Source organism: Barbus barbus (genome assembly GCF_936440315.1).
Source record: "Barbus barbus genome assembly, chromosome: 41".
Taxonomy (NCBI): Eukaryota; Metazoa; Chordata; class Actinopteri; order Cypriniformes; family Cyprinidae; genus Barbus; species Barbus barbus.
Genome location: NC_136719.1, coordinates 26,876,401 through 26,903,900, shown reverse-complemented (window position 1 = coordinate 26,903,900; position 27,500 = coordinate 26,876,401). Strand labels below are relative to the sequence as shown.

General features: G+C 35.7%; 1 protein-coding gene across 1 annotated transcript in view; it reads left to right on the top strand.

Annotated features, from left to right (window-relative positions):
- Nucleotides 1-27,500, top strand: part of LOC306860996 (calmodulin-binding transcription activator 2-like) — a 34,884-nt gene that overhangs the window by 6,753 nt on the left and 631 nt on the right. The window contains exons 4-22 of the mRNA XM_079403040.1: nt 1,042-1,109; nt 1,475-1,610; nt 2,114-2,185; nt 2,931-3,081; nt 4,196-4,321; nt 4,511-6,081; nt 7,206-7,332; nt 9,063-9,197; nt 11,579-11,739; nt 16,093-16,277; nt 18,059-18,137; nt 18,484-18,730; nt 19,925-20,217; nt 21,190-21,356; nt 22,330-22,540; nt 22,614-22,685; nt 24,685-24,878; nt 24,954-25,028; nt 25,929-27,500. The exon at nt 25,929-27,500 is cut by the window's right edge and continues 631 nt beyond it. Coding sequence (XP_079259166.1) covers nt 1,042-1,109; nt 1,475-1,610; nt 2,114-2,185; nt 2,931-3,081; nt 4,196-4,321; nt 4,511-6,081; nt 7,206-7,332; nt 9,063-9,197; nt 11,579-11,739; nt 16,093-16,277; nt 18,059-18,137; nt 18,484-18,730; nt 19,925-20,217; nt 21,190-21,356; nt 22,330-22,540; nt 22,614-22,685; nt 24,685-24,878; nt 24,954-25,028; nt 25,929-25,983 — 4,125 coding nt within the window. The 3' untranslated portion in view covers nt 25,984-27,500. The remainder of the gene's footprint in view (nt 1-1,041; nt 1,110-1,474; nt 1,611-2,113; nt 2,186-2,930; nt 3,082-4,195; nt 4,322-4,510; nt 6,082-7,205; nt 7,333-9,062; nt 9,198-11,578; nt 11,740-16,092; nt 16,278-18,058; nt 18,138-18,483; nt 18,731-19,924; nt 20,218-21,189; nt 21,357-22,329; nt 22,541-22,613; nt 22,686-24,684; nt 24,879-24,953; nt 25,029-25,928) is intronic.

Sequence of the window (27,500 nt, the reverse complement as noted above, 5' to 3'; positions counted from 1 at the left end):
GAGTGTGTGAGAGAGAGAGGGAGAGAGAGTGTGTGAGTGTGAGAGTGTGTGAGTGTTTGCGTGTGTCTGTGTGTGACTGTGTGTGTGTGAGAGAGTGTGTGCGCGCGCATGTGTGTGTGTGAGAGAGTGTGTGCGTGCGCGTGTGTGTGAGAGAGAGAGAGTGTGTGTCGCTGCACACACAATATTACTTCACACTGTCACAGATTCTATTAGCATTTGATAGTAGTTTCTATTTTTTATATTTCATGATTTATTAAATACGTCTATTGTTTTTAGTAAGTTTTATTTCAGTTACAGTATTTTTGCAGTTGCAAAAAAGCTGAAATAAAATAAGTTGAAGAGTTTTTATATTCTATTTTATTTCAGTTAGCATTTATTTAATTGTAAGTAATAAATGTTTTTTATTTGTGTAACGTGGATGATTAACAGCACTCTCATCAGCTTTACACTCAACTCTCTATTCTGTCAAATAATTGATATTTTAATGAGATCTTTTAATAAGTGTTGTTTTGTTTTTATTTTAAAATGATTTCAGTTTTACATTTATTATTGTTTTTTTTAATTATTCATTTCATTCATTGTTGTAATTAATTTAATTAATGACTAGCTTTAGTTTCACAAGTATAGTCACCAGACACTACTGTTGGGAATTGCATAAAATCACAAAAGCAAAAGCTTTTTTTTTGGCTTAAGTTGACATTTTTTGTTTTTACTCACATTTAATTTAAAGTTTTCGGAATGTTGTTTCATGCCTTTGCAATGTTTTTTTTTTTTTTTTGGTTCTTTATTTTTGTCCCTTTTTTAATGTCTGTTTTTTTTTACTTATTACTTTTAGTTTATTTTGTTTTGTTTGATCTAAATAAAAATGAGAAATGTTGGCTTGACAGCTAGTTGAAATAAAATAAGTTTAAGTTATTTTATATTTAATTAAAGTTTATTCATTTGTAATTAATTTAATTTCAAGTAATGAAAATGTTTATTTTTTTTATTTTTAGATTTGGACTCTAGATTATAATCTAAGTGTGTTTATGTGTGTTTCAGGAAATTGCATCCTTCCTGATTTCGTTCGACAGACATGACGAGTGGCTTTCTTGCACGCTTAAGACCAGGTTAGTCGTGAGATCATGTTTGATTTCATTTTCATGTGACTGATGGTGTACAGACTGAAGTTCTGATCTGTCAACACACAGCAGTTCAATCTGAAATATAAATCATGAGAAACAGTGTAACTGTTACAGCAATAAAATATATAAACAAGATTATCATCAATATTCTATTTAATATGATTCACAAGTTAATTTTATCTAAAAGTAAATTAATTGAACGTACAGTAGCATTGACTGCCTGTGTTCATCTGGTGAATATAGAATATTGAAAACAAGATTGGTTCAGCCGTCTGGTTGTGTTTTGATAGAAGTGTATGTTTAATACTCGTTTCTGAATGCTGCATGAACTCGATGATGTTCACACACAGGCCACAGAATGGCTCGATCATCCTTTACAATCGCAAGAAGGTCAAATACCGGAAAGATGGATATTGCTGGAAGAAGAGGAAGGACGGAAAGACGACCAGAGAGGATCACATGAAGCTGAAGGTTCAGGGCATGGAGGTGAGTGAGAGTGAGTGTGAGTGTGTGTGTGTGTGTGAGTGAGTGTGAGTGAGTGTGAGTGTGAGTGAGTGAGTGTGAGTGAGTGAGAGAGTGTGTGTGTGTGTGAGTGAGTGTGTGTGTGTGTGAGTGTGAGTGAGTGTGAGTGAGTGTGAGTGAGAGTGTGAGTGAGTGTGAGTGAGTGTGAGTGTGTGTGAGTGTGTGTGAGTGTGAGTGAGTGAGAGAGTGTGTGTGAGTGAGTGAGTGTGAGTGAGTGTGAGTGTGTGTGTGTGTGAGTGTGTGTGTGTGTGAGTGTGTGTGAGTGTGAGTGAGTGTGAGTGAGTGAGAGAGTGAGTGAGTGTGAGTGTGTGTGAGAGTGAGTGTGAGTGAGTGAGTGAGTGAGTGAGTGAGAGAGTGTGTGTGTGTGTGTGTGTGTGTGTGTGAGTGAGTGAGAGTGAGTGTGAGTGAGTGAGAGAGTGTGTGTGTGTGATGACGTAACGCTCACACGTTTCTCTCTCCTCCTGCAGTGTCTTTATGGTTGTTATGTTCATTCCTCCATCGTCCCAACATTCCACAGGAGATGCTATTGGCTGCTGCAGGTTAGTTATTATGAGCATGTGACACTAAACCACCCAATCAGAAGCCAGGATGTGTGCATATTAAAAAATAAGTTATTGTAGTAATAAAAATAGAGTAATTTTGCATATTTATGATTTAATAATTCATTATTTTAATTTTAATTCTTATATTCAAATATTTTTTTAGTTTTATGATTAAATTATTTTCATTATTTTAAATATTATAAATTTTTATAAATGTTTTATTTTATTACTTTATTTTAAAAGTATTTCTATATTTTAATTTTACACATTTGATTTAATTAATTTGTAGTGCTTTTTAATTGTTTTTACATTATTTCAGTTTTACATTTAGATGATTTTAACTATTTTAATAAGTGCTTTATTTTAATTTGTTTTTATTTTAAAACTATTTCTTTATTTTGATTTAAAATTTTAGTTTTATTTTAAAATATTTATTTATTTTAGACATTTGTTTTAATAAATTTTTAATACATTTATTTTAAGTGTTTTTTTTTATTACTTTTATTCAAACATTTTTGTGATTTAATAAATAAATTAGTAAGTGTTTTTAGAAATACTTTTTATTTTAAAATTAATAAAAATATTTAAAAATGTTAGTGTTTACTTTAATTGTTTTTATTAAAAAAATAATAATTTTTACATTTGTATAATGTATTTAATTTTTAGTACTTGTTTTATTACTCTTATTTTAACTATGACATTGTTTTACAAAAATGTATATCCTGTGTGTGTGTGTGTTCAGAACCCAGACATTGTTCTCGTGCACTATCTGAACGTGCCGTCGCTGGAGGACAGTGTGAAGTCGTGTGGCCCGGTGTCGTGTGCTCTGACCGACCGCAGGGACAGTCTGCGCTGGAGCCGAGATGAACTGCTGTCTCAACTCAAACCTATGTGTGAGTGACCTATCACACGCCTGCAGCCTCACCAAACAACCAATCACAAGCCTGCAGCCTCTACAAACAACCAATCACAAGCCTGCAGCCTCACCAAACAACCAATCACACGCCTGCAGCCTCACCAAACAACCAATCACAAGCCTGCAGCCTCTACAAACAACCAATCACAAGCCTGCAGCCTCACCAAACAACCAATCACAAGCCTGCAGCCTCACCAAACAACCAATCACAAGCCTGCAGCCTCACCAAACAACCAATCACACGCCTGCAGCCTCACCAAACAACCAATCACAAGCCTGCAGCCTCTACAAACAACCAATCACAAGCCTGCAGCCTCACCAAACAACCAATCACACGCCTGCAGCATCACCATACAACCAATCACACGCCTGCAGCCTCACCAAACAACCAATCACACGCCTGCAGCCTCACCAAACAACCAATCACACACCTGCAAAATGAGCAAACTACCAATCATTGATCTATGAGTAAATCACCACAGAACAACTTCTGCATGAAGTACAATATTTAATTTGTTACATATATGAGCACAAAAGCAGGCATATTTGTAGCAATAACCAACAATACATTGCATGGGTCAAAATTATCCATTTTTCTTTTATGCCAAAAATCATTAGGATATTAAGTAAAGATCATGTTCCATGAAGATATTTTGTAAATTTCCTACTGTAAATATATCAAAACTTCATTTTTGATTAGTAATATGCATTGCTAAGAACTTCATTTGAACAACTTTAAAGATGATTTTCTCAATATTTAGATTTTTTTGCTCCCTCAGATTCCAGATTTTCTAATAGTTGTATCTCAGACAGATATTGTCCTATCATAACAAACCATACATCAATGGAAATATTATTTATTCAGATGATGTATAAATCACAATAAAAAAAAAATGACCCTTATGACTGGTTTTGTGCTCCAGGGTCACATATGAGAGTGATGCTAGCATGTGAATACTGTGGTAGCGGCAGAATAATTGACACCAGACCGCTGAAGTGTTGAAAAATTAATGCAAAAAAACAGATCACTCAGTGTGTGTGTTACATTTTCAATAATTCAGCGTTTGGTCTATATCTGTGTGTGTGTTCAGTCCACAGTATGAAATGGTCTTGTGGAGGCAACGGTTCTGTGGAGCTCTCAGTGGAGCAGATGGTGCAACAAATCCTAGAAACACAACAGACCAAACCACAACCTCGAACACACACCTGCCTCTGCGGTAAACACACACACACACACACACACAGTAACTATTACGTTTTACAATATACACATGCACTTATTTTAAGTTCTCATAATATTTCATAGTATTACAGTTTTTAGTGATTAAACAAACCCCAAATTTTCAGATGCTAGCGTATGATTTTATCAGGGTCACTGATTTGCGTGTGTGATGTGTTTCCCGCAGCATCTCCCGGATCCAACATTCCTCACCGCTGCAACAGCACCAAACATCGCATCATCTCGCCCAAACTGCCCACCCCTCACCCCGCCCTCAGCGAGCTGCAGAATCTGGCCAATGAGAGCTCAGAGGTCGGGCAGGAGGCGGGACCGGGCGACGCGTTAGTCGCTGTTGTACCTTCAGAGAGGAAGCAGCCAGAAGAGGGTGGGCGGGGCGATGATCCGGGAGGCGTGGCTTCCCCATGCTCCGCCTCCTCGTCATCTTCCAGTCCGCCCCAAACGCAGCGGGGGGCGACAATCGCTCTTAGCAATGGAAACGGATTCTACGGTGACCAGCGGGGTGGATTGGCGGCACTTATCGTCATGACGACGGCGGCGCCGGTGGGGCGTGGCTGTGGGGAGGAGCCAAACGCAGAGTTAGGCTCCACCCACCTGTCGCTCACTCGCGCTGGCAGACGTCTCGTTCTATCACCTGTGCCGCCCAAACAGGACATGCCCTCCCCGCCAAGCTCCGCCTCCCCACCAAGCCCTGCCCCTCACAATCAGGGCGTGGCCACGCTGTCACTCACTCTCCTGCCCAGCCCTGTGATTGGAGGACTGCTGCTGACCGACACCCCCAGGACACTCCTGCACCCAAACCCGACGTCGCCATCGCCCTCGCTGCTCCCGTTTGACCCCGATTCCTTCCTAAACAGCCCCAAACAGGGGCAGACCTACGGAGGCCCTGCCCTCACGCCCCACTCAGTCTCCGCCTCCTCTTCCCCATCTCCGCCTCCTTCCACGTCTCCTCAGCCTCCGTCTCTGGCTCTGTCTCTTTCTCCCACATCTCCACCGTCATCTCTATCCTCCCTCTCTTCCGAGACGGAGAGGAAGAGTATTCCGGGTCGTCCCTCATCGTCGCTGTCTCTTTCGCTCTCGCCGACGCGAATGGCTCCCGCGCTGCTCCCGCTGTGCCTGGAGTCATCCTTAGGGCTCGATTCGCTGAGTTCCCCTCTGTCTGTCCCTCCCTCTGACGAAAGAGCTCCTCCCACCGGATTCGCCGCTCAAGCCCCACCCGGTCATCTCCTGACCAATCCACTCTCGCCCGCCACCCAAATAACACCCTCCCTCGAAGTGCTGCCTCCAGAGGGAGAAAATGTGGAGTCACAGCACCCTTGTCTCTTAGAATTGCACCCCATGTGCATTCAACCTCCGAATCTGACCCCGGCCACACCCCCAAGTGCGAGTCCCGTACAAGTGAAGGAGGAGCAGACTCCGCCCACTCATGCACATTTCGAATCAGAAGTCACGCCCATGGACACCACCCACTGCGGCCAAATAGACGGTGAGGAGGTGGGGCTTACATTTGAATCCGCCTTCCCTGACCTCATATCTGAGCTGATTACAGAGGAGACCGTCAGTCACCCACCCACCCTGGCTCTGCCCATTTACCCCATCCGCTACATGGTTCCTCCTCAGCCTACACCTTCCACCTCGTTCCTGCCCTTCCCGCTCCTTACAAACTCCGGAGGAAACCCAGCGGAAACCCAGCGGCTGGCCAACATCACAGACTTCTCGCCCGAGTGGTCGTACCCCGAGGTATGAATCTTCAGGCCTCTTCTTTAAAGAGACAGTTCACTCAAAAATGAAAATTCTGTCATCATTTACTCAGCCTCTACTTGTTCCAAACCTGTATGAATGATCTACTTCTGTTGAACACAAACAAAAATATTTTGCAGAATGCTGGTAACCAAACAGGTGAACTGTAGCCATTGACTTCCATTGTATTGATTTTCATACTATGGAAGTCAATGGGTACCGTCACCTGTTTGGTTACCAGCATTCTGCAAAATATCATCTTTTGAGAAGAAAAAAACTTGTTGAGGGTGAGTAAATGATAACAGAATCTTCATTTTTGGGTGAACTATTTCATTATTTGCTGCAAATCCATCGCGAAAATCATTTAAAAATAAATACAAATTAAGTCTTTTAGGTGTAGAAACATTCTTTTCTGAAGTTTAAGCTTTGACTCTTTGTAGAAGAAGAACAAAAGTTATTTTCTGATTATAAAATGCGTTTTTGCTCGTTTCGTTTGGTTAACACCAGTGATATTTTAGTATAATTGAGACTGCTATGACTTTTATTTTATATGCAATATAGTTTAGTTTTTCAATTAGTTTTTATTAGTTAATTAGTTATATTAAATTTTAATTAAAAGTTTAGTAAAATCTTTATTAAATTTGTTGTGGGTTTTTTTCTTCTTTTTTTAAGTTTGTTTTATGTCTATGCATTTTTATTTTAGCTTTAGTTCTTCACTGTAAATTAAGTGAAAATGTGAAATGTTGCCTTGGCAACTAGCTGATATAAAATATATTAAAACTTATAGACAATTATATAGACAAAAAAATTGACAAAAACACAACAAAATATTAAACTTTAAAATGAAAATGAAAAAAATAAAATATATATATAAAAAAAACATAAAATATATTCAAAATATAATTAAAAACTATGATAGCACCTCATTTATACTAAAATAACACTGGTGTTATTTTAGTACAAACAAAATACTCAAATTAGTAACAAAATTACTAAAATGAAAACGTATTTTATTTATTTCAAGTAAAGAGTGTGTGTGTGTGTGTGTGTGTGTGTGTGTGTGCAAACAAATGGTTTTAGTTTGGGGTAACTGTAATAACCATATTTAACTCTCTGTGGTTCAGGGCGGAGTGAAGGTGTTGATCACAGGCCCGTGGTCAGAGACGGACGGACGATACTCGTGTGTGTTTGACCAGAGCAGAGTTCCTGCTTCCCTCATCCAGCCAGGAGTCCTGCGCTGTTACTGTCCAGGTGAGCAACACACACACACACACTCACTCACTCACTCACACACACACACACACACACACACACACACACACACACACACACACTCACTCACTCACTCACTCACTCACTCACTCACTCACTCAAACACACACACACTCAAACTCACACACTCGCTCAAACACACGCACACTCACGCACGCAAACACACTCACTCACTCACTCACACACACACACACACACACTCAAACTCACACACTCACTCAAACACACACACTCAAACTCACACACTCGCTCAAACACACGCACACTCACGCACGCAAACACACTCACTCACTCACTCACTCACTCAAACACGCACACACACGCACTCACTCAAACACACACACACACTCAAACACACACACTCACTCAAACACACACACATACACAGACACACACACACACACACACACACACACTCAAACTCACACACTCGCTCAAACACACGCACACTCACGCACGCAAACACACTCACTCACTCAAACACGCACACACACGCACTCACTCAAACACACACACACGCACACACTCAAACTCACACACTCACTCACTCAAACACACACACACACACACACACACACACACACACACACACAGCCACACGGAGGCGCTCACAGCTTCTCAGAACACATCCAGTCTGACGGAGAGAAGTCAATACAACTGAAGAGCAAAACTATGCACTCACTGCACAAACATACAGATGAGTTTCCATGTCCTTAAAGAAAAATAAGTCAAACAGAAATAAGATCCGCACACAGTTATATGCAGGGTTTAACACCTCAAAAAAAAGTATTTTATGCTTCATCTGAGGCTATAAAAAAAACAAGTAAAAAGTGCAAAAAGTGTATAAAGAAAAAGACCAACAAGAGGAAGCACAGATTTTGTGAATAAGCGTTACATTTATTTAGTGTATGGTTAATAAAGTATGGTAAAATCTCTCTTCATTAATGTCTCTATGATGATAATTCTCCTTCAGTTAAACTTCAAATAAGCTGTCAAACTACAGGTTAATAGGATAAAAAAATTGAAACTGATAAATATCTCTATACTTGAATGATTATTGTTAAGAATTGCAAAAAAGATTTTGTATTACATTTTGCATTTGGATTTCTTTTATGTTATGTTTAAAAATGCAAATAAGGCACTGTCTAAATAAATACACACTAATTTGCATTTATTTCCAGAACTGAAATCTGAATCCAGGTTCATAAGTCTTGTTTGATTCTGTTATCATATATGAGTTAAAGGTTTTCCAGAGGGGATTCTGGATTTCTCTCTTTATCACTCCATAAATCAGAAAATACTGTCAACAGGCAGAAAGCAAACACATTTTCACCATGTTTTTAGGAGTGAAACGTTGTATAAATCAGTGTGAATGAAATATGAACAAACCTTCAGAATATAGACTGTAAAGGAATAAAATATGTAAAGTAATAAAACTGTAAAGTAAGAGAAAAACTATGGATTGAGATCTAAATCTACAGACAAAAATATATAAGTGCAATAAAATAAACAATAGATAATATATAAATAAGCAATAGATAAGTCCAATAAAACAAACACTTCAATGTGTGCTTTGGAGGATTTTTTTTCACTAGTCTGAAAGAAGAGACATGTTATGGAAGCAAAATAGACCAGTGCATGAAAAAACTAAAATTTAGCATGTAGAGCTTTGTCTTGGATATAAGTTTCCTGTGTGTTTGTGTGTGTAGCTCATGAAGCTGGACTCGTTGCTCTGCATGTGTTGAAGGACTCCAGCGCCGTCTCTTCTTCTGTGCTGTTTGAGTATCGCGCTCGCAACGCCTCGTCCTTACCAAGCTCTCAGCTGGACTGGTTATCACTGGATGGTGAGTAAAACACACACAATTAAAGCTAAATAAAAATATATAACAAAACTAATAAAAATGTCAAAAGCACATAATAAAATTTTGTTAATTAAAATAATGCAAAAATAATATAAATTTGCAATATTAGATGAAAAGTCAACATTTTAAGTTAGTTTTATGAAAGTTATTTAAGTTTATGTACTAAAATAAAATAAAAATGAATTAAATCTAAATAAAAATACATATAAAAATGTCAAAAGCACATAATAAAATTACTTAAAATAAAATTTAAGTAAAACTGAGAATATATAAACAAGCTTGAACTCAAATTAAAATAAAATTTTTATTTGAAAATAAAAATGGTCAGAGATTGGAAGTTAATGCACGTTTACAGAGTCATGAACATCAGTCAGAAAAGCAAAGCAACGCGTGTCTTTCTGGAAAGGAGTTGTGATTGTGCTGAATCACTGACAGTGCTGAGGGATTGCTGTGTGGATATCAGCCGGTTTCTATTTCTGCCGCTCAGTTAAAGCCTATTTAAATCCATGTGTACGGGGCAGCCGCGTGTCTGTCTCTCTCTCCGTCTGTCTGTCTCTCCGGCCGTCTGCGGCCTCAGTAATTTAAGCTCAGCTGCGTCTCTCTCTCGTCTCATTCGGGACTTTCCCCGCTCCGGGACAGACGTCTGTCGGGATCCAGTAGGACTTTTGCGCTTTCCCTCCAGTCCCTGTGGAATACTTTCTTTTTTCTTTCACCTGTGTGCCATTCTGTGCATCAAATGCATCTGCACTGCTCTGATTGTGTGGCCGTGTTTTAAGTGTGTTTGTACTCAAAAACATATTTTATACTGCTATACTTATATTTTTGAACATGTCTCACTCCTGACCGAGAGAGAGAGAGAGACATGGAGTTGTGCTTTTTCTGATTCACTGTTTTTATCGGATCGTCTGAACGATGGCGCAGAGACACATGGATGGTGTAGGTAGGACGGACTGCGTGTTAAGACGGCTCTCTGTGTGTTTGGAGGTTCACCGTAGAGATCACTGTGTGTGTGTGTGTGTGTGTGTGTGTAAAAGTTGAGCTGTCAACACATTCACACACACTGTAAATCAAGCACTAAACACACACACACACACACACGTCTGCTTTGTGTCTGTGAAAGTAAATATTAGAATTAGTTTTAAGAATGGATAGCGTTGAGAATCAAGATTTGTAAATTATTTTCATGCTGTCGGTTCCGTTCCGTTCTTCCGCCACGTTTCCTGCGTGATAAACATACTGCTTATCATCCAAAGCTTATTCTAAGGAAAACAAGTTTTATAAATGTCTTTCTCGCAGGTCAATGTAATAAAGTTCCTGTTTAGGGAAAATAATGTTTGCTGATACGGTACACTGTAAAAAAAAAATTACATATATATATATATATATATATATATGTATGTATATACATAAATATATATGTTTTATTATTTTATTTCAGCGAGTTGCCAAGACAACATTTCTCATTTTTATTTAGTTTGTTGATGTACTGAAATAATTTAACTAAAAAAAATTATTCTAAAGCTTAATAAAAAAAATAAAATGACAAAATACAGGATTATTACAATGTTTTACAAGAAAATAATATTTCAGTCTTTCTACTTCAAAATTTAACATTTCATTATTTGTGAAATTTATGACTGAACAATTCTTTTTACTGTAAGTTAAACTTATTTCAACTACTTGCCAAGACAGTATTTCTCTCTTGTTTTGTATGAGTACTAAAATAACTAAAACTAAATTAAATAAAAATAAAAACTAAAACTTAATAATAACTACATAGACATGTTCATTCGATATTTCATTCCATGTGCTACTTGTCTTTTTTTTTTAGTAATTGTTTGTGAAATTTACTAAGAATTTATGAATTGAAAATCGGCACCAATTTTTTCAGTGTAAGTTGAAATAAAATATAAAAAACTAAAACAATATTCAGTTGCCAAGGCAACATTTCTAATTTTCAACATCAAGTTGAAGTATTGAAATAAGTCAAACTAAATAAACTAAAGCTTAATAAAAAACTATGCAGATGTATTAAAAATAATAATAATAAAAATCACAAAAACACAACAATATTATTAAAGTATGTTTTACAAGAGAATACTATTTCAGTCTTTCTACTTCAAAATTCAATTTAATTCACTGTTACTTGCTGTTTCTTGGTAATTGTTTGAGATTTACTAGAGTTAAAATTGTTTTTACACCAGTTGTTTTCCAGTGTAGTTGCTTTAGTAAACTCTCTGAACTCCTGCTGTATTCTAAGACAGAACGTCCATTCAATATTTCTTTTTTTCTCATGCAATTCTTCTTCTTCTTTTTTTCCAGAATTTCATCAGGTTGTAAACGTTCTTTAATGTTCTCTCTAGATAACCAGTTCAGGATGTCGATTCTGGAGCGTTTGGAGCAGATGGAGCGGCGAATGGCAGAAATGTCAAATAATAATCAGCAGAATCAACACATGAATCACTATCATCAGCAGCTTTCGAGGAACCAGAGCGCCGCTCCACGCTTGACCCCTGAAAACCAGGTACGAACACATGTCAAAATCTGTGTCTGACCTTCATCTCCTGTAGTCCTAGTTCATGGGTTTATATCAGTCCAGCAGGATACAATGTCACCTTCAGTTCTCAGACTAATACAGCGACTCTGAAGAAGAACCAGACACTAGATTGGAGTTTCTGTGTTCATCCTCAGTATTTTTGTCTTGTTTTACAAATATCTAAGCATTCTTCTTTTGTCATTGTTAACTGAAACTAAAACTTTTTTTAAATCATTACTTAAAAATAAATGTACAACATATAGAAAACTTGACTTATAAAGAACTTATTTATATTTTTAATTAATTTTATTTCAGCTACTTTCCAAGTGTAACTGCTAAATAAACAACAACAAAAAGACTATATAGCCATTTAAAAAACTATGAGAACATATATTTATGTATTTAACTATATATTTTGTATGAGAACACTACAAAATAGCTAAAACTGTAAAATAAAAGCAGAAATATAAAAACTAAATCTTATTCAAAATATCAACAAAAACTATTATAATTAAAAATTTAGTTTTTTTTAAACAAAACCAGATCATATGCAAATCTTTGTTCTTGTTTTAATCATAAACTCATGTCATTATGCATCTCAACTAAATGTATTCTGATTTACTTTTACTTTACTTTTACTTTGTCATTTAGCAGACGCTTTTATCCAAAGCGACTTACAAATAAGAAAAAGTAACTAAAAAATAATACTCTGTAAATACTCTATACACACCCATTTAAGAAAATACAGAAATGAAATAAAATTGACAAATGCATACAACAACATTTCAATAATAAACATAAAAAGGAAAAAAAAAAAGAAAAAAAAGCTTACTTAAAAGATACTTATATCCTTTGCCGGTGTCCTAGCCCGGTGGAGTCGCACGGTCTTGACACTCTTCGGTCTTAAGAGGGCTTCACACGAGGGCTGCCGCGGTATAATAACCTTCTTTATACCTATCTAACAAATCACTATTACAATTCAGCTGAACCCACTTTCCTATTAATCACTAAAAATGGCCAAGCAAGTGCACACACTGACAAGATACACGATACAGTACGAGACCAAACTCCTCTCAACATTTCAGTCATTATTGACAACTCTCATACTGTATTTACATTTATGCCCTTCGGTACAAGCTTTTATTCAAAGCAGCTTGAATTGTATTCAAGATATGCATTTTATTACTTTATGCATTCCCTGGGAATCGAACCCATGAACCCAAGATTACTAGCGCATGAGAAGAAATTATTAATAAATATATTCATTATATGCACACAGACACATTCCAGTCCTGTCCATTAACACTCAGGATTCATTTACTGATGATAATCAAACTAAGCTACATTGGAAAAACGTGTATTATTTGCAATAGGCTTTGTATTTAATTCTGCTGTTGGAATTTGATGCATTTTAAAGTTTGATTCACTGTCCATTTGACATTAAATGAATTCAGTTGAACAATGAATTGAATCAAAAAAATTTGCATCGTTACTCGGGTATGTATAAAATGTTTATATGAAATAAAATAGTTTAATTCTTTAGTGTAGAAATGTAGTGATTATTTCAACTAGATTTTAAACGTTTAGAATCTTCTCGATGACGCTTCCTCTGATTGGAGCGATTTTTCTTACCCATCAGCCCCTGTGACTGGTTAACCACAATAATTTCCCACCCTGCTCTTGACTTTGTCTACTTGCCAGAACATTTACCAGAAGGTCACGTCGACACCTTGTGTAAGTGTGTGTGAGTGTGTGTGTGTGTGCGTTTTTGTGACATATGAGGACATCGATTTGTATAATGACACAGGTATGACAGGTTTTACAAGGTGAAGGTGATTTATAAGGACTTTTCCCCCATGTCCCCACTTTTCAAAACGCTTAAGTCATTCAGAGTGAGTTTTTTTGAGAAAGTAAAAATGCACAGTCTCCGGTGAGGGCTAAGTTTAGGTGTAGGGTTGGTGTAGGGCTATAGCACATACAGTTTGTACAGTATAAAAACCATTACACCTATGGGATGTCTCCATTTCCCATTTAGATAGCTAAGTGTGTGTGTGTGTGTGAGAGCGATAGAGCGCTGGAGGATGTGGAGTGTGTTGATGACCGCTGGATTTATGAACGTGTGTGTTACCAGTGGAATGTCAACTTTGCCAATGACATCACTTCAGTATGCGTGTATTAATAGCGCTTTTTCCATGTTGGTGTACCCCCACACACACACACACACACACATTACTGTTCAGGTTTTCCTCATCTGATTCTCATGGTAAATTGCTGTAGTTTCTGAACTAGTCTTCAGGTTTAGTGCTGATAGTTTGAGCTGCTGTAGTTCAAACACAGCAGATGTTTGAAACCTCGTCTCGTTCGTGAGAATCATCTGGCTGATTCATGTCATTCATTTTTAGCTTTTCCACTCTTACGTCAATACAGCACGAGGACGGACGGGGAGACCGATACAGAGAGACAGACAGGAGGGAAAAAACAGAGGGAGGGTGTGTGTGTTGAGGAGTAACTAACTAAAGTAGTCATGTTACTACCTCCTCCTAACTGCATCTACATTCATTGTGCATCCAAATTCATCTAGATTTAACTCTCTACATTAATTAATTTTAGATTAACTGTATAACCAGTCTAACCAACTAAAGAATTGCTGTTACTGGTTAATCTAAACCTGTTTCAGGACGAGTTTTTTAGAAACTTTTGAAACTAGCTCTTTAAGCGTCTTTTTCAGTAGCAAAAACTATTTTTGCATTCACTTGATGTTTTTGTCACATTTTATTGTGTAACAATTTGTTTAGGCCATTCTCTTGAATGAACAGTTCAAGACAACTCACTTGATCTCTCTCTGCTGAATCAAGTGTCTTTTTTAGTGAGATATTTAACTAGCGTCACTCTTTTCTTTTCTGGTATATAAATTGTTTTATTTGTTGTATTTAGTGTAAATTGATCTAAGTCAAGACCACACTGGTGAATAGTGTTAAAAATTTTACTAAAAAATATCAGCATACGTTTCCAGTTGATTACATTAAGAACGGCAAACGTTTTTAGAAATGTTATGTTTAAATATGCAAATGAAGAATTGTCTACAAAAGCAAGCACTAATTTGCATATATTTCCAGATTCAAAATTCTTGCTTGATTTTGCTTGAGTTTTTTTCAGAGGGATTTAATTTGGGATTTCTCTTTTTATCACTCAATAAATCAGATAAATGCATTTTGTCATGTTTTTAGGAATAAAATGTTGTATAAATTAATGTGAATGAAATGTGTACAAACCCCTCAGTAATATCCCTCACAGATATGCATTTTCACCATGTTTTAAGGATAAGATGTTGTATAAAATCAGAAAAATCAAATATGAACAAACCCCTCAGTAAAAACTTTCAGAATATAGGGAAGAATAAAACTGTAAATGTTGGTGTTTGTAAGTTCTGCTGAAGTAGAGAAAAAACTCACAGCCTTCAAAGATATGCATATTCACCACGTTTTTACTGATAAGATGTATAAAATCAGGAAAAAAAAATCATATATGAACAAACCCCTCAGTAAAAACCTTCAGAATATAGAGAGGAATAAAACTCTAAAATTTGGTGTATTTAAGTGCTGCTGAAGTGGAGAAAAAACTTTTGAAGATATGGATTGGAATTGAAATTACAGACTAAAATAGATGAAGCGCAATAAAATAAACCCTTCAAAGTGTATTTAGGATGTTTTCTTTCCCCTAGTCTCTAGTCACTAGTAGTTAATTCAGTACTTTATGAAAAGCCAAATATCCCAAAATCTCAAAATTGACCAGTTCTTAAAACACTGTGTATTGCCTGTAGTTTCAAATTTAACCTCATCTCTCTAATTGAGAACCAGTTTTTGTCGGTTTTATTTATTTAGATTTTCACAACACTTTCCACTGCTGAGAAAGTAAAAATAAGCATCATAACCTTATATATCTAAAAATATTTATATACACCTTTAAATAGTTTCCCTGTAGCTATCTGCTTCTTGTTCGTATGGTTTGGTAGTGTTTCTTTAAAAATACTAGTTTGACTGGTTTAAAAACAAATTTAAGATCCAGTTTTACAGCAGCTTCACATCTGATGCAGTGACTCAAACTTAATTCACTCTGAATCAAAATTCTGAGCTTGCAAAGATTTAATTTAAGGAAGTTCTAACTAGTGAACAGTGACTGATATAAACGCTGACTACAGGACGTGATGAAATGAGCGATCAGATTGGTGATTGTGTGTGATCTAAAGCTAAGAACAGTGTCAAATGAACGATAATTTCTCTCTAGTAGATGTGAGGAGGCGTGTAAATGTGTTAATGATGATGATGTGTGTGTGTGTGTCAGTCGGGGCTGTGGTTCGAGTGTAGGATCGTGGCTGTGTGTGAGCGCATGATGGCCAGCGGTCGCTGGGAACGAGGCGGTGAGACGGACAGACTCACACACTCCGTCAGACACCGAGGGATGACGCTACTGCACCTCGCCGCCGCTCAGGGATACACACAGCTCATACACACACTCATACGCTGGAGGTAACACACACACAGTCTAAGTCAAATCTGCATAAAATTCTAAATTTAATTATTTATTCATGTATTTGACATCACTCAGTGTGACACGATCAACTAAATTTAAACATCTACATTATAAAAAATATGTTTTTCTAAGTTGTAAATAAAACAAAGATTAGAGGAGTATGATTTACAAGAAAAATCTGTTTCAGTCTTTCTACTCCAAAATTTCACAATTAATTCAATGTGTTATTTGTCATTTCTTTGTAATTAATTGTGAAAGTTACTATGTTTTTGAGTGGTTGTTGTTCTACACAGTTGTTTTTACCTTTATTTAACCAGGAAAGTGTCTTTGAGATTAAAAATCTCTTTCACAGGAGTGTCCTGGCCAAAATGAACAGCAATACAGTCAGTTTCATCACAGAATTTACAAAACAAAGACAAACTAAGAACACTAAAAGCAATTACATATCATTGAGTCATCTTCCATTTGCTGAATAAATATTTTAAAATGATCCAAAGACAGCAAATTTTGTAATTTTGATTTGAATTGAAGAACAGATGGAGCTGAATACATAAAAGCCTTACCCAGTTCAGTTCGAACCAAATATTATTTATTTTTTTCAGGTTGCACTTAAATTTTAGCATCTAAATTTTAAACATCTATTTCAGTAACTCTTTACAATAAGGCCCCGTTAGTTGAAGCATTAACACTAACCCACAATTAGCAATACACTGTAAAAAGTTATTTTGTTCCTTAGTATTTGTCTTGTTTTCTAGTATAAATATCTACCAATTCTGGAATTAAGATGCATTTACTTGTAAAAATGACTTAAGATATTATGTCTTATTTTCTGAAAATATTATCCTAATTTTGTTAAAACAAGCAAAAATATCTGCCAGTGGGGTAAGAAAAATAATCTTGTTTAGCATTTGAATTAAGATTTTTTTTTTTTTTTTTTACCCCATTGGCAGATATTTTTGCTTGTTTTTAACTAAATTTGGATAATATTTTCAGAAAACAAGGCAAAATATCTTAAGTCGTTTTACCTGTCAAGTAAATGTATTCTGATTCAATAATTTATGCTAGAAAACAAGACATAAATACTATGGAATTAGTTCATCTTTATTAATAAAAATGCAAATCTTCATTGTTAGTTCATGCTAACAAATGGAAATGGAAAACGTATTGTAAAATTTTACCTCTATTTCTTATATTTTATGAATCTGCATGTATAATAAATTATTATGCGTGCAGATTCATAAGCACGTACATATGTGTCCCTGCAGCACAAAAGCAGTCATCAGTAACACAGGTATATTTGTAGTAATAGACAACAATACATTGTATGGGTCAAAATTATACATTTCTCTTTTATGACAAAAATCATTAGGATATTAAGATCATGTTCCATGAAGATTATTTCCTACCGTAAATATATCAAAACTTCATTTCTGATTAGTAATATGCATTGCTAAGAACTTAATTTGAACAACTTTAAAGGAGATTTTCTCAATATGTAGATTTTTTTGCTCCCTCAGATTCCAGATTTTCAAATAGTTGTATCTCAGACAAATATTGTCCTATCCTAACAAACCATACATCAATGGAGAGATTATTTATTCAGTATATATGTATAAATCTCAGTTTCACAAAACTGACACTTATGACTGGTTTTGTGGTCCAGGGTCACATTTACATCTTTAAATATTTGATATCTCTGTTGTTTGTCTACAGACATTTCGGTCAGTGTGTTTTGTGTTTAATTATGTCTGTTTGTGTCTCTCTGTGTGTTTATCAGGAGTATCAGTGTGAATAGTTTGGATCTGGAACAGGAAGTGGATCCTCTGAACGTTGATCATTTCTCCTGCACACCTCTGGTACGGTTAAAATTTTGTAAAAGCATGTTTCTAAAAGAGGTCTCTTCTACTCCAAGGCTGCATTTATTTGATCAAAAATATGAGAAAAACTGTAAAAATTGTGAAATATTATTACAATTTAAAATAGATGTTTTCTATGTGAATATCTGTTAAACCGTAATTTATTTCTGTGATCAATTCTGTATTTCAAGCATCATGACTCCAGTCTTCAGTGTTACATGATCCTTCAGAAATCATTCTGATATGCTGATTTGCTGCTCCGGAAACTTTACTGATTATTATCAGTTTGACTAATGTAATGTGTGTGTGTGTGTGTGTGTGTGTGTGTGTGTGTGTGTGTTTTCAGATGTGGGCGTGTGCTCTGGGTCATCAGGCCGCGGCCGTGTTGTTGTACCGCTGGAGCAGCGCGGCTCTGGGAATCCCAGACTCTCTGGGTCGTCTGCCTCTGGCCGTGGCACATTCTCGCGGACACACACGTCTAGCTCGCTGTCTGGAGGAGTTACACACACACTCTCAGACGCAGGAATACACACTGGACACACCCTCACCTCCATACCCACCCCTGTCTCCACTGTCCAGCAGCCCTGACACGGGTAACAACACACACTCTAGGCCCCTGTGAAATCCAATTTATTTTTTCTGTGCTTATGATAATTTTTTTTTAATTTTGTTGTAATTATTTAAAACAAAATTAAAAATACATTTTTATAATTCATTAAAAATATATTTTTCAATTCATAATATTTATGCGTTTTCAAAACTTCAAATTCATAAAACTTTGACAATTTAACATTGTTTTATTAAAATTTTAACAATAATAAGGCCCTATTAAATCTATTGGGATTTTTCTTCAATTCTGTGCTTTTCTGTAAGTTTTCCTAAATTTCATTTGAATTAATTTACACAAAATTAAAAATAAATGTTTCTGTACCAAATGCATGTCTAATCAAATTCATAAACACAAACAAATTTGATATTTTATTGAAAATTAAATTTTTCCTAAATGCTTTGCTTTCTGTTTTAATTTTTCTAAATTCAGGTTTAATTAAATGAAACACAATTAAATGTATATTTTATATTTAAAACCAATTCCCAAATTATGTGCTTTTTGTTTTAATTTTCCATTTTAATTAATTTTAAATAAAATTTTAATTAAAAAACGTGCAACATGTTTATAAAACTTTTGATAATTTAATATTTGAATGTTAACAACAACAAGGCCCTGTAAAATCTTTTTTAGTTTTTTCCCAAATGCTTTGTTTTCTATATTAATTTTTCCGAATTACATTTTAATTAAATTAAACAAAATGAAATTTACATTTTTATTTTAAAAATGAACAATTTTTCAATTTTTTTATATTAAAAAGCATGTTCAATAAAAATCATAAAACTTTTATAATTTAATATTTTATTAAAATGTTAACAGTTATAAGGCCCTATGAAATCTCTATTATTTTTTCCCCATATTCTGTGATGTTTTAATCTTTCCTGCATTCTGCTTCATGATATAATAAACAAAGATGTATAATCAAAAACTGTATAATCAAAAACTGTATAATCAAAGGAATTCATTCAACTGAGAACTTGATCATTCAAAATGTAATCCTTTACAAAAATTATTTTTAGTTTTTGTTAAAAAAAATGCTGTACCACAGAGGTTTACTGTATAACTGAATTGTTATCCCTTAAAGTAAATTGTATTATTATTATATAGAGTTTTAAGGAATAATACTAACCCAGCTCTCTCTCTCTCTCTCTCTCTCTCTCTCTCTTTCTCTCTCTCTCAGGTCTGAGCTCGTCCAGCAGTGTCCCCTCCCCCAGTGACCCGCCGTCTCCCTCCCCAAGCTCCGCCTACTCCAGTGGCTCGGTACCTGACCCCATGGACTCCGCCTCCTCCCCCTCCTCCCCGTTCTCAGCCCCTCCCCCGGCTGGTTCCACCGACTCGCTCTTCCTGATGGAGTGTGAGTCCTCGAGCCCCTCGGCGCCGGCCGTGTCGCTTCACTCGGAGCTCGCCGACGAACTGCTCAGCTACAGCGAGAACGCAGAGAACGAGGACTACCTGTCTGACGAGGTCCTTCAGGTGAGAGCAGCTCTGATTGGACAGTGCATTAAAGTCTCCGCCCCCTCACCAATGTTCGTGTTACAGAGTTCCACTACAGAGTTGGTGTCGCTATAGAGTTAAGGCCCGTTCACACAAAGCACGATAATTTTAAAGAAAACGATAAAGATATAGTTAAAAAAATCGTTAGCAATATTAAAGAATAGGAGAGTCCACACCACAACTATAACGATAAAGGCACAGATAAATGATATTGTTGTAATCACTTCCAGAACAATTTTTTCCAGCTGATGAATGATAAACACATTGACAGTGGCTTGATTAAATGTTGGAAATAGCGGATGGTGGGCACAGAATGGTAACAAAACTCTGAGACATTTACAATCACACACAGTTGTAGGCTAGTGGTGTGCAAACTGTCCTACATTGGGATGTTTTCAAGGTATACGCGTTGTTTTCTTTTATATTTAGCTTACATATCTCAGTTTAAATACTTCAGTTTGTTTTCTATTCTATTATAAACCTGAAAAGATTTATAATTATAAACCTAATAAATGATAGATGACCTCAAAAAAACTAATTCATCAGCAATATCTGCTTAATTTTTTTCATATTACATTATATTATTATTATTATAAACATATGAGCTGTTCTGCGTGAGTTTTTATTTTTGTTTGTTTGTTTAAGATAGATTTTAATAGAATGTTTTGGTGACGTAGCACTGTAAAAAAAAAAATTCTCTGATAACCTAAAATGTGCATTATTTACATCAATGGTCAAACCAAATAAAAATAGCACATTACAGTTAAAAGTTACACAGCTAAAAGGTTTTTTGTGTGTGTGTGCACTGAACAAGTCTGGTATAAATAATGTTTTTGCTTAAATGTCCGCCAATAGAGAAAAGTTTTGCTCAGCAAGAAAAAAGTTAGAGGGAGCATTGGCCCTCACGGTGAATGACTATGTGATGGTGATGTTGCAATGTTTGGCTGTTAGGTTGACATGGCAACGCTGGCCGAGCAGATCATTGAGGCCACGCCTGAGCGAATCAAACAGGAGGAGTTTAACCGGGAGGCGGAGCCACCGCTGCGAGAGAGGCGGGACAATCAGGCCATTCACGACACCATGCCGTGGCTCGCAACATACCTCGACACCGTCGACAGGTACATAAACACAAAGAACCAGTACAGTAGTGTTCAAAAGTTTAATAAAAAAAAAATTCATACTTTTATTCATCATGGATGAGATTTCTATTTCAAATTAACGCTGTTCTTCTGAACTTTTATTCATCTGCGAATCCTAAAAAAAATGTTTATCGGTTTCTACTAAAATATTGAGCAGCACAACTGTGTTCAACATTGATAATAATCAGAAATGTTTGTTGATCAGTAAATCAGTATATTATTATGATTTCTGAAGATCATGTGACACTGAAGACTGCAGTAATGATGCTGAAAATACAGATTTGATCACAGAAATAAATTACACTTTAACACATATTCACATAGAAAACAGCTGTTTTAAATTGGAATAATATATATATTTTTCAATTTTATATTTTTGACCAAATAAATGCAGTCTTGGTGAGCAGAAGAGACTTTTATAAAAAAAGTAAGAAAAATGTATAAATCTTACAGACTCCAAACTTGATTCAAACAGTAAAGCAAAGCACTAGCAATGTCAAGGCCATGATTTCCCAGGGAATTAATGAGACTGAAAGAAATTGATACTTGAATATTTTGAATGTTTTTTTTTATGTATAATTACTGATGATACACTTGACTTTTTAATTGAAAATCAGTATAAATTAAGTGTACGTTTCCTAATCTAGGAGTCTAATAAACATGGCATTGTATTTTATGAATGTTGTTGGCTCTTTGACATTACTTTTGTTCCTGTTAATCGCTTTGGTTAACAAGCATCTGCTAAATGCATAAATGTAATAATTGTACGTTATCTCTTTGATGTGATTTTAGGGTAAAATGTGACCCAAACATGTTCTTGACCGGTTGATGTGAGATTAGTGTAGTTGATTTTTACTCAAGTCACCTACACTGGTTACATTATACTAGTTTTCACTTTCTAGTTTGACATTTGTCTGTGTGTGTGTGTGTGTGTGTGTGTGTGTGTGTATAGGAGTCTGTGTCCCACCCCTCCCTCGCTCCTCAGTGATTTGGCGCTGCAGAGGCTCCGCCCCCCGAGCAGTGCGGCGTGGGCGGAGTTTCTGAACGCCTCAGCCAATGGAAGGATGGAGAGAGACTTTGCCCTGCTGACGCTGACAGACACAGAGCAGAGAGAGCTGTATGAAGCTGCACGTGTCATCCAGAACGCCTTCCGCAGATACAAGGTACACACACACACACACTCGACGACTGATTGAGTGTGTGTTTGATTTCATAACGAATGGTTGTTGTGTTTAGGGGCGGAGGCTAAAGGAGCAGCAGGACATGGCCGCAGCTGTAATACAGCGCTGTTACCGCAAATACAAACAGGTACAAGACACACAAACACTCAGAATATTCTAAAGTTGAACATTCTATTCATCATATTGTTTTAACACAGAAGTAAGCTGTTTTCTGTGAATATGTGCTGTAGGGAAATAACGAGAAGAAAAACAAAGTGTAGTAAACAGTAAAAACATTTGCAGTACAAACCAGTTTTCATAATTAAGATAATGCATTACAATAAAATGGTAAGACACCAGTTTGCAATGTCAAGCAGCAAAACGATGTGTTTTGTACAGCTAAAAATAGCTGGAAGCGAATGACACCAGAAGCCAGACACATTCAATTTATAAATGGCTACACCCACTTTTACAGGAAAAATAAGGTGGATATACTTCTATTGCAAGAAGTACAGGCAAAAACATGTTTTCATGCACTGGTTAATTTTGGGATTTTGGGCTGTTTGGCTTTTCTTAATGTGTTGTTTTAGACTAATCAAAATAAAACATCTAAAACATCTGTTTGTTTTAATGCACTTTATCTATTTGCGTCTGTAGATTTTAATTCCAATTCATATCTTTAAAAGTTTTTTCTCCGCTTCAGCAGCACTTACATAAACCAAAACTTAGAGTTTTATTCCTCTCTGTATTCTGAAGGTTTTTTCTGAGGGGTTTGTTTATGTTTCATTTACACTGGTTTATACAACATTTTACTCCTAAAAACATGGTGAAATTGTATTTTTTCAGTTTGTTGGGAGTATTTACTTAGTTATGGAGTGTAAATAAAAGAAAATCAAAATCCCTTCAGTGAAATCCTTCAGAATATAGAGAGGAATAAAACTGTAAAATTTGGTGTTTGGAAGTGCTGCTGAAGTGGAGAAAAAATTTAATCTTCAGACGCAAATAGATAAAGTGTAATAAGGCAAGACTGCAGCCAAGCAAAGTTTTTTCATTCACTGCTCAGTTTTGAGATTTTGGTCTATTTTGCTTCCATAACATGTCTTTTTGTCAGACTAGTGGAAAGAAAACATCCAAAATACACATCTAAGTGTTAATTTTATTGCACATTTATCTGTTTACGTCTGTACATTTAAATTACAATACATGTCTTAAAAGTTTTTTCTCCACTTCAGCATTACTTTCAGACACCAAAACTTACAGTATTATTCCTCTCTGTATTCTGAAGGTTTTTACTGAGGGTTTTTTCAATATTTCATTCACACTGATTTATACAACATTTTACTCCTTAAAACATGGTGAAAATCTTTGTTTTCTGTCTGTTGACAGTATTTTTTGGTTTATGGAGTGATAAAAAGAGAAATCCAAATTTCCCCATTGGAAAAACCTTTAACTCTAATATGACAACAAAATCAGACAAGAATTTTGAACCAATGTTCAGATTTCTGTTCTAGACATTTATGCAAATTTGGTACATATTTAGTTAGACAAAGATTCACTTGCATATTTAAAAATATATAACAACTTGTCATACAAAATATGTTTGCAATGCTTCGTTTAATAAATCAACTGGGAAACTATGGTGATATTTATTAGTTAAATTTTTACCCTATTCATTTAGGGTGCCTTTCCTTAAGGGCATTTAAAATACAAGTCACTCAAATGAGGCTTTGGGAGATTTTGTCAATATTAGCTCGCTTCTGGGCACAAATTTGTCTTCAAGCTATGCCTAAGCATGAACACACACACACACACACACACAGAGATATATTTGATGTTAAGAAACAAACTGCCACTGACTGTTCAGATACTGAGTGTGTTTGTCATTGTGTGTGTGTGTGTGTCTTCGCTAACACACTAATATTGCTGCCGTGTCTCTGATCTCTCTCCTGTTTCTCGTTTAATTTCATGCTAGCTAACATGGATAGCACTGAAGGTAAAGTCAAACTAAACCGTACACACCGTCGTGGTTTCGCACTGTTTCTGCTGTGTGGTGTGTGTTCATGTCTGTGTTTGTGTATCTTGTGTTGTCCTCCTGCTGTATTTATATATTTATGTGTGTGTGTGTGTGTGTGTTTATCCTACTCCAGTACGCCTTGTATAAGAAGATGACGCAGGCGGCCATACTGATTCAGAGTAAGTTCCGCAGTTATTACGAGCAGAAGAAGTTCCAGCAGTCGCGGCGGGCAGCCGTCCTCATCCAGCAGTACTACCGCAGCTATAAAGAGTATGAGCGCATCAAGCAGGGGCCGCGTGGTCCCGGGGCCCTCAGCACCAAGCTCAAGTGAGACATACACAGTATACCACACTACAGAGTGATTCTGTGATTCTTTGCTCAAACTCTCGTTCTGTGTGTCAGAGGCTCGTTCCTGACCAAGAAACAGGATCAGGCTGCGCGGAAGATCATGCGCTTCCTCAGACGCTGCAGACACAGGTACACATCTGCATATCATTCTGTGACTCGAGTTTCCATTCCTGCATTATTTGAGCTCAAGCCAGTCGTTCTCAACCAGAGGCCTCAAGATAAAAATGATTTAAAGCAAGCATTAAATAAACTCAACTAAAATCAAGATATTTCTGACTTTAATTCACCTCCTCAGCAAATGTTGTTTCTTTGAATTCTCATAATCTTGGAAAACTATATGAGGAAGTATATGAGGACGTCTCAATTTAAAAGTGTGATTTCTAGACCTGGAAAAGTCTTGGAAATTAATCAAATCTTAAAACAACATGGGCATTTATACATGAATATAGATTTTACAAGTTAAACAACATATGTTATTCATATTATAAAATTGCACATAAAAATATAAAAAAAAAAATTCATCATTAATTCTTAACCAGTAAATTATTAATGACTGGAAAAGTCATGGAAATTAATGCAATCTTAAAACAACATGGGCATTTACATAATTACTATAAATTTTACTAGTTCAATATTTTATTTATATTGATTTATTTATATTTGATTCTATTATTGATTTGTGCACAAAAATAATTTTTTAACATCTTTGATTCTTGTCCATTAAATCCAGATTGACTGAAAAAAGTAAATTAAGAAAAATAAATTAATAAAATCTTAAAACACCACAGGCATTTATATAATGAATATACATTTTACTAGTTAAATAAAATGCTTTATATTATATTTAGTATTATAAAGTTTAATAAAAAAAATAATAAATCCCTGTCTTTAATTCTTATCCATTAAATCCTGAACAACTGAAAAAGTATTGAAAATTAATAAAATTATAAAAAATGACCCTTATGACTGGTTTGAAATGTATGCAAATTAGTTCATAGTAGTTATATATTATAATGTGTGTGTTTGCAGGATTAAGGAGCTGAAACAGAGTAAAGAGCTGGAGCACAAAGGACTGACCACCTGACCACACACACACACACACACACGTATACACACTCCTACAGCCGTATTTACAGTCGTCCGCTCATCACTCGCATCACACACACAGAGGATTCTCTTTGGCTTGTTTTTTCCAGTCGTTGCTGCAACACTACCATTGACGTTCAGCTTTCCTGAATGTTTTCTGTATTAATGGATCTCTATATAAATGTAAACAGCATCTACTCTCATATATACTGTATGATCAGAAATACACAGCTGATTGTGTTGACATGAAGTTATTTATTGGTCTCTTGGAGATATATTTTATAAATGACAGACTGAACGCCGCGTCCGTATCCAAAGTCTTAAATCGTAGTTGCCATGGTAACACACGGCGGAAATGTAAAGTTGCCTAGTGACGAACACGCGATGGCAATTCTAGTCCAACAGTTTGTTAAATATTATCACTGTTTATGTTCATTAAGTACAATGAATATAATATCAGTCCAGCAAATAAATGAAATGTTGAGCTCTTTCAGCAGCATCTGTCAAAGAAAATCATTTTGATTTGTCAGTTTGTAAAAATACGTCAATATTGTAGAGTTCACGTGAAACTAGTGTGATAGTAATCGTTTCCTGAACTCGTGTGTGTTTGTGTAAATCTGATCACATATTACTGTACATGCAGTTTATCTGTGTAACGACAATGGATTCTGCTGATGAAGCTCGTTTTCTTGACTCTCGTAAGACATTCAGTTTGATGGTTTAATGAAACAAACATGTTATCAAACCACGAGGAGTTTTTCATTTCTGAAACTCCAGATTCAATACGTGCAGAAGCCCTGAAATCCTTCCTGAGATTAAGGACCTAGGATTTTTTTCTCTCTAAAAACTTTTCACATTTTTTTCTATATTGCATTTTCTCTGGTCCTTTTCTCTTTCCAAATGTTATTCTCTCCAAACATTTTTTCACCTTTTTTTTCCTCCGTCCAAATATTTTACTCTCTAAAAAAAACTCCCCAATTTTTTTCTTTCCAAAAAAACTTTACCAAACACCCCCCCCAGAATTATTTTAAAGTTTTATTCTCTCATAAGCAAACATTTTTCTCTCTCTTCAGAAATGTTTTTTAGACCCCTCTCCAAAAAATTTTTTTCTCTTTCTCTCATGACTTTTTTTCTCTCTTCAAAAACTTTCTTCTCTACAAAAAAATTCTTTCTTCAAAAAAAATTATGAGAGCAAAGAAATTTGAAGATAGAGGAGACGAAAGCTTTTAAGGAGAAAAAATGGAGTAGGGAAAAACTGTTTTGATTAGAGATGAAGAGTTTTGTGAGGAAAAAAAATGGGAGAAAGAAAACATTTTAGGTTTTGGCTCAGAACGGATCCACCTTTTCACCTTGAATTTTTCATGTTATGGTTCAGGGCTTCTGTAGGAGCTTGTTTCTGCCACAGAATAAAGATATAATAATGGTGAATTTTAATCTCAGAGTTTAGACATTTTTCTGACAGTTATGAGTTTGTGTGTCACGGTATATCCCCCCCCCCAAAAAAGATATTAAATA